The following is an 8,242-nucleotide window of genomic DNA, read 5'->3' on the forward strand; positions in this document are numbered from 1 at the left end:
AGGAGCTTACTTAAGTCATGAAATGTATGTGTGCGGTTGATGACAGGTTACAAGTAGATGCATACATACCAAATAACCAAAACAGTATGTCTCGTGAGTTATGATGGCTGGAAAAATGGAACGGAAAAAAAGTGCAACTCACGTGTACAACAGATTGTGCACAGTTATGATGGCTGGAAAATGGAACAGAAAGAAGAAGTGCAACTGACTTGTACAACAGATTGTGCACAGTGGATTCTTCAACTGCATGAGCCTTAGACAATGGGCCTCCCTTTTAGGTATGCATTGTTTGTCATTACAGAAAGGAATTGTACAATCAAGGAATAATGTGAGTAATCTATTTGTTAATGCGCGCATCTGGAATTTTCATGTACATTCTCGATTCCAGATATGAGGCTGAGTTCAAACACCCTGTGTCTTACAAAGCATACACTTGATTAAGCATGTACATTCTCAATTGCAGAGGCAAGGCTGAGTTCAAACACCCTATCTCTTTACAAGGCATACACTTGATTAAGCTCAGTCTCTGAGATTTCAGTATTATCAACCCAGGAGCTTGAGCCGCTTCTTCTCGACATCTTCTCTTTTTTTCTAATCTTCCTCATGCGCTTTGATTTCACCACAAAGTACGTCATTGTTCCAAGAACACCAGTCATTGTAACACCACCTATTAAACTAACCAGTATTGCTGCCCATTGGAAATGGCGGCCTAGCACAATATAGCATGAGGCAATGAAAGAAATGGTTGTGCAAACTGATGCCAGCCACATAAGCTTGTTGATCACCTCAACAACCTTTCGCTCGGACTTTGTTTCACCCCTGACAACTGTTATTTGAACCACGACCACCGCCAATGATGTGAACAGAGCTATGGCATTAAAGATGAAGAATATCCTAAAGGAGGCAGTCTGGACAACAATCGCAACTCCATTGTTGTCATTTCCACCAGGTACAGTGAATATAGCTGCGAAAGCAACGGTAGCAAAAAGCACAGCAACAACAGTTACAGAGTTCGTTGCATTATTGATGCCTTCTCTGTGCAACTTTCTGAGTTCCTTAGCAATGCCATGCACATTTTTGTTAGTTTTTCTTGTCTGTTCGAGCTGTGTGTGGACATCTTTCTTGATCTCTGTCACTGTCTTCCGGAGCTCATCTCGAGGCTGATTTAGCTCTCTAGATCTGAGAGCGCCATGTTGAGATAAAATATCCTTAATTTCAGACGACTCCTCACAATGTGGCAACCCTTCAGCTATATCAAAAGCAGTCTTGTGATCTCTGTTCAGTGCATTGACATGGGTATCTGGTAGCCGCAAAAGAACAATAACTATCTGCAGGAAATAGGAAACAGTGAGGCCATATTAAGAACGGTAAGTCCACAATAAGTTTTCATATTTATCATGAAATATAACAGTCAGGATAAAAACATGTAATAGACGAGTGAAAATTTATGATATAAAACTGCCTTATGTAAATTAAGAAGTTATGATACAAATTATTTCGAAATATTTTCACCATACAATTAGAAAGTTAGTCATGCTCTAACCTGGTGCGCAAAGCAGCACGGCTTTTGCTAACTGCAGCCTAAGTATTTACATTTCATACTAGACACATTAGCAGCCTAAGAAATTATTTACATCGCATACGACACAATCTTATCAGCTTAGAGAATGATTTGTTTCTAATGCATTTGCTTGGATGATGTCCCTAATCAAAAGGTGTAAGTATAACAATGTAACTTATCAGAATATTTCTGCAAGATCAAATGGAAGTACATCGCTGATTTGATTCAACTTCTACTGAATGCTAATGTATCCAAGAGATAAACAATACTCCCTCCGATCCAAATTAATTGTCACAGCTCTAGTACAAAGGCGACAAATAATTTGGATAGGAGGGAGTAGTTGATTGATCATTCTAGTAAAACAAGGTGTAATCAGCAGGTAGAGTTAAAAGTTTATTTTAGACTAGTACATGTATTCTAGGTATACGGTAATCATATAGGCTATGGTATATAAATAACACAATATAAATACCTCTGCTCGCTTTTTCCTTGTTGCTACATGCAAGGCAGTGTTTCCATTTTTGTCGGGCAGCATTACAATTGCTGGATCAGCATCAACAAGTGCTCTAAGAACATCACAGTTAGTTCCTTTCACAGCCATATGCAGTGCCGTTTGACCTTTCTTATCATTTCGTCTTGCTAGCTGTGGATCTTTCTCAAGTAATGCTTTAACAATTTCCATATGTCCCTGTCGAGCAGCAAAATGTAAAGCATTTTTGCCATTATCTTTGGCCATTTCTCCCAATCCAAAATCATCTTGTTCAAGTAACAATTTGACAACTTCAGCATGTCCCCTTGTAGCTGCTGATATAAGCGGGGTAGTATTTGCAGGGCCAAATGTTTTGGCAAACATCCTATCGTGACGTAACATTTCCTGCACAACAGCTGACCAAAAAAGTACCTAGTTAGGAAAACAAAATTGCTTCCTACATAACTAATGGGCAATATAAACATACAATGAATAATACAGGAGTCAGAATATGTTAATAAGCTATCCTAACTTATCCTAGATCAAATGAAGTACTGATTACCCCAGTTTCACCATTACCATTATATTGTTTGCCAAAAAACAACATTACCATAATAAAATTAGAAAGTGATGGCTGATAGTTCAATTGGAAGCAAGCTATCCAGGATATGCAGAACACATCAAAGGCACAGAAATTTGATGTGAATCTACAATTATAGGTGTTTGCAGGCATCACGCAATGCATGCGAAATATCCAGATCAAGCACCAATCATCTTCAAGTAATCATATCTTAAAAGGTTTTTCCTATTTTGCACACCAGTTTACCCAATTAGCGCAATCTTTGAAGTGTAACAGCACAATCTCTTATAAACAAACTTGCACTGAGGTCAGAAGCAAGAGAACAGATTTGAACACCTAATAGGCTAATATTCCTTTGAAGAAAATGAAGAAACCAATCAGCAAAGACCTCTACAGGCTCAAACACTGAGTGGCCGCATATTTTCTGTAATTTGTATCCTAATTAATTGCAACCTACTCACTTGAGTGTAGTATGGGGCAATGCAAAATATCTGACTCACTACAAGTTAGTGCTATGCTATGTGTGTAATCATGTTAAAATGTTTTTCCCCAAACAGCAGGTAATCGCAAAAGAAGCTATACCAAGCTTCGTATTGCACTTCACAACTATACTGGTACATACACTTTTGCACACACATTTCTAGATACTGGAGCAAACATAGCGCTAGTACCAAGTACGCAGTCGCTACAAACCCAGCAAACAAAAAATCGCAGCTCAAGGCTCCGCAATTTACCAGAGGGATACACAATCTGCAGCAAAGAGGTGAAGATGGAACCTCACCATGATGCCCTTCTCTGGCCGCGACGTGCAGCGCGTCATACCCCGACCTGTTTTTCGCGGCGACGCCCTGGGAGTCCAGATGCCGGAGCAGCTCCACCACCACCTCCAGGTGCCCCTTCTCCGCGGCGGCCAGGAGCGGCGTCTCCCCGGCCTCGTTGGCCTCCGCGGCCACGGCGCGGCGCACGGCCTCCAGCTGCTCCCCTCCCTCCCCGACCGCCACGACCACCGCGGCCTCGTCCAGCGCGCGGCGCAGCGCCGCGGCGTCCCCGGCCCGCGCCGCCACGTGCAGGTCGGTGTCGTTGTGGCGGCCCGTCACCTGCCGCACGTACCGGCCCCGCTTCCCGCTCAGCGACACCGACATCGCCTTTCCACCGCTCGTGCCCGCGCCGCTGCCGCCCTCTGCGCCCAAACACCAAACGGCCAAATCAAATCAGTACAGTACAGCGAAGCCTCATGGCCCTAGGAACCCCAATTCCGCTCGTGCGGTGCCAAACAAACAAAAAATGCATCCGAATTCCGAGCACGACCGCCAGTGCAGAGCCCTGCTGCTCACCTTCGCGGATCTCGGGCAACATCGCGGGAGTGCGGTCGCGCGCTAGGGTTCGCGAGGCGGGGCTCGGGCGGAGAGCGCCTTAAAAGGAGCACGTGAGACCTCGGCGGCGCGGAGGAAGGGGTGAGGAAGGAGGGGTGGGGGAGGACGAGGAGGAGACGGCAACGACTCCCTTGTTGGGGAGCTTTTTGGCGGAGAGAGAGGGAGGTTTTTGTTGGGGTTCGGCCGAGCGGGGCGGGACCGCGGGAGCGGACTGGAAAAGCCGTGGTGGGGCCCGCGGACCAGTGACCAGGAAGCGGTGCAGTGGTACAGGGCGAAGCTGCCGGGCAGCTTCCCTCTGCGTGGGGCGTCCATGTCGCGCGCATGAGTCCAAGAGGAAGGGGAGAATGGGAGTGGGGAAGACTCGTGCGTCATCCACGAAGACCGACTAGCATTGGGCACGTTTCGTTTTTGTATTCTGTCAGAACTTCTGATTGGGGATGGTGTGGGCTGATGGGCGAGGATTAGTGGGCGACGGAGTCACTGACAGGTGGGCTGTGCTGCTCTGTCAGTGGCTTTTAGCGTGTGCGTCCACTGAACCGGACTGTGGCACTTGCGGGAGGATGCGCACGCTTTTGATGCCCTTTTGGCTCTCCGTGGGATGTTCGTTGTCCGGATGTGTGCTGGTGACATGGAAGGAGATAGGGAAGGTGGACGAGAAGAACGACCCGCAAACCAGCAGCAGGAATAGAGTGGCAGGTCCCGTCATTTCTATTTTCCACATGACAACGAAACAAAGTGCCCGTAATAAAAGGGACCCAGTGGTCTTGAATCTTGATGCTACGGCTTGTGAACGAGCGTCGGATCACCTTATTTTTTCTCGGGGAAAAAAGATGATCCATGTTATTTTCAGTGTAGATGATTTTCTGCTCAGATGAGAAAGGCCGGCGGCCGGGCAAAACCTTAGCCGCTGCCCGTCTCTCCATTTTCCACCCACCTTGTCGTTGTTGTACAAAGCCGCTCGTCTGGCAGATGATGCTAAGGAAATAGGCAATTTTTTTATTAATTTAACCCACAAGTAAATCACTAGCATGGCATGATAAAAATAATCGCATACTGATATTCAATCATGCAAGCACATACTACGTTAATTACAGACAGATCTACGTATAACGCTAGCATGGCTAAAACAAAAAACAGAAGGAGCGGGATAAACAAGTTATACCCTCCAGTAGGCCATGCAGAGGCCGCCACGGCGGTGGCGGCAGCAGCGGTATCCTCGGCGGCCTTCTTGTCGGCCTCAAGCTTCTCGGTGGCGGCACGTTCGGCGTCGGTGGACATAGTGATGATGAGGACGACGCGGACGTAGAGGAAGTAGACGAACATCGAGCAGTCGCGTAGTCGCTTCCCAAAAATCTATTTGTCCCTCTCCCGTACAGGAACCGGGGGGACGGGGTTTCAGAGACCTGCTATCCCATCGACCGTGTACGCAGCGGACGGGATGGAGTCACCAGCGGCAGCAGCAGCAAAGGGACGACGGTGGGCAGTGCGCGTGAGCAGATGTGATCTGTTCGTGGCGGCTAGGGTTGGGAGACACCGCACACTTATATAGGCGCAGCCGCATGGAGAGACGTAGGCTCGACCCACGTCCGAGTCCATGACAGTCCACGATCTGACGTCTCAGATCGTGGCCCAGCTGTCAGAAACTCTCCGTTAGTGACTGGCAAAAATATGCGCGTAGGTGTGAGCTCGGCTCGGCTCAAACCCGCAGCGCGGCGCGTCGTGATGAGGCGTGGCGAGACGGGCGGCGGAGAAGGAGCACGCGAGGGCCTCTTCTATTCTCAAACTCCAATAGCATGTGGAAGACAATCTTTATAAAGAGGTCCAACTCCTTCTCCACTAGCGGTGTGGGACTAAACTTCCCACCACACCTAGTGCCAATAAACCCACATGTGCCCTTAGAGAATTTTCAGAAATTGCTATATGAGCCTAAAGCCCATCCCAAATTTCAGCAATCCCCCACCAAATCTCGAGGGCCCTTGCGTCCTTTGTTCCAATTGTTGTTTCAATATACCAGTGTTTCAGTGAAGACCTGTTAAGGTTGAGATTCACCTAGGGCAAATAGCTACACTCATTCACAACTGAACAACGGACTATGTCTTGAATTGTCAGTTTGGCATAAAGAAGCTTCACCACATGTCTTACTAGTACTGGGATGCCGAAGGCTGACCCCTCGGGTGGAGCATATGAGTCACACTACTGGCCTATTCATGAGCTTACTAGAGATCACCCCAATTTCATAGACCGTGACCAGCAGTCGGGCTCACATAGGTGTGTTCCTCCAAAGATCGCTATGTAAGGTAGCATCTTGCTTGCATAAGCTTCCGAACACATTAAGACGATAGTCATCCTACCATACAGTATTGAGAGTATTGCATCTCCAACAGAGTGGGTTAGTATAGTTACTCTCCTCAGTTCACCATTGGCTTTTTTTCCCAGGTCCTACTTCATGGGATCTCCGATCACATAGATTGGGTTACCACCATGGCAACTCATGTGGGTCTCATACCAATCTCCCTCGATGCATTATCTATCACAACACACGATAGCCCTTTCGTAAAGGGATTTGCCAGATTCTTAGCCGTATGGACATAGTCCAACGCTATCACTCCAGAGTTTCTTAATTTTCTGACGGCTTTTAATCTCATTCTTATGTGTTTGTTGGACTTCATGTTGTCCTTTGAACTCTTCACCTTGGTGATGACAGTCTGATTGTCGCAGTTCATAACAATAGCCGGAGCCGGTTTATCAACCAATGGCAAGTCCATCAAAAGATCTCGAAGCCATCCCGCTTCCACACCAGATGTGTTTAATGTTGTTAATTCTACTTCCATTGTCGATCTCCTTAAGATCATTTGCTTGCAAGACTTCCAGGAAACAGCGCCACCTCCAAGAGTAAACATATACACAGTTGTGGCCTTCATCTCATCAGCATCAGAGATCCAATTTGCATCACTATACCCTTCAAGTACCGACGGGTCTCCGGTATAGTGAAGACCATAGTTATAGTACCTTTCAGATAGCGCATAACTCTTTCAACAGCATGCCAATGTACATCACCCGGTTTGGAAACAAACTGGCTCAGTTTGCTCATAGCAAACACGATGTCAGGCCTCGTTGCGCTCGCTAGGTACATCAGTGAACCAATGATTTGAGAGTATCTCAATTGATCTTTAGCCATGCCTTTGGACTTTCGAATCAACACACTAGGATCATATGGTGTTTGAGATGGTGTACAGTCTGAATATCCAAAACGACTCAACACCTTCTCAACATAGTGGGATTGCAGAAGTGTGATCCCACCCTCATTATCTCTCAGTAGCTTGATGTTCAAGATAACATCAGCCACACCAAGGTCTTTCATCTCAAAGTTCTGAGATAGAAATGATTTGACCTCCTCAATGACTTTGAGTTTTGTTCCGAATATCAGTATGTCATCAACATACAAGCACGGTATAACTCCTTCACCCCCACCATGGCGATAATATACACATTTGTCAGCCTCATTAACAACGAAACCAACAGATGTCAGAGTTGTATTGAACTTATCATGCCATTGCTTAGGTGCTTGCTTTAGGCCATATAAAGATTTCAGCAACCTACACACCTTTCTTTCCTGACCATCTATCACAAAGCCATCTGGCTGTTGCATGTAGATTTCCTCATTTAGCTCTCCATTCAGAAAAGTCGTCTTAACATCCATCTGATGGACGAGAAGACCATGCGAGGCCGCCAACGAGAGTAATACTCGAATGGTGTTCAGTCTAGCCATAGGTGAATAAGTATCAAAGAAATCTTCCTCTTCTTTCTGGTCATAGCCCTTGGCCACAAGCCTAGCCTTGTACTTTTCAATCGTACCATCGGGCCTAAGCTTCTTTTTGAACACCCACTTACATCCCAGTGGTTTGCAATCATAGTGACGGTTAGTGATCTCCCATGTCCCGTTAGCCATGATGGAATCCATCTCGCTACGGACCGCATCCTTCCAGTAGTCAGCTTCGGGAGAAGCATATGCATACGCTTCTGAAATAGAAGTGGGAGTATCATCCACGAGGTACACTAAGAAATCATCACCAAAGGTCTTTCCAGTCCTTTGTCTCTTGCCCCTACCAAGGGTTTCCTTGTCATCCTCCTCTGGATTTTCATCATGTGTTCGTTCATAATATTCCATAGGAATGGCAGGCTCAGGAGTCTCATCAGATTCCTGCCTAGACGTGCTTTGCATATCTCTCATAGCTAGGAAAAACATCCTCAAAAATGTA

The 8,242-nt window shown here is 46.3% G+C and overlaps 1 protein-coding gene across 1 annotated transcript; it reads right to left on the reverse strand.

The window, feature by feature from the left end:
- Positions 1-235: 235 nt before the first annotated feature.
- Positions 236-4,155, reverse strand: LOC123062520 (ankyrin repeat-containing protein NPR4). The gene is made up of 4 exons (XM_044486067.1): positions 3,945-4,155; positions 3,392-3,790; positions 2,034-2,446; positions 236-1,328 (listed from the first exon to the last, which is right to left on the reverse strand). Exons 1-4 carry the CDS (start codon positions 3,964-3,966, stop codon positions 495-497), a joined length of 1,668 nt encoding a protein of 555 aa, XP_044342002.1. The 5' UTR covers positions 3,967-4,155; the 3' UTR covers positions 236-494.
- Positions 4,156-8,242: the final 4,087 nt, after the last annotated feature.

This window comes from Triticum aestivum, chromosome 3A (assembly GCF_018294505.1).
Source record: "Triticum aestivum cultivar Chinese Spring chromosome 3A, IWGSC CS RefSeq v2.1, whole genome shotgun sequence".
In the NCBI taxonomy this organism is placed as follows: Eukaryota; Viridiplantae; Streptophyta; class Magnoliopsida; order Poales; family Poaceae; genus Triticum; species Triticum aestivum.

Excerpts from the sequence above, each read along its gene's own strand:
- LOC123062520 (XM_044486067.1), bottom strand. The coding sequence starts at position 3,966 with ATGTTGCCCGAGATCCGCGAAG. Across the intron at positions 3,791-3,944 it reads GTTGCCCGAGATCCGCGAAG|AGGGCGGCAGCGGCGCGGGC; the intron begins GTGAGCAGCAGG and ends GTTTGGGCGCAG. Across the intron at positions 1,329-2,033 it reads CAAGGAAAAAGCGAGCAGAG|ATAGTTATTGTTCTTTTGCG; the intron begins GTATTTATATTG and ends TATTTCCTGCAG.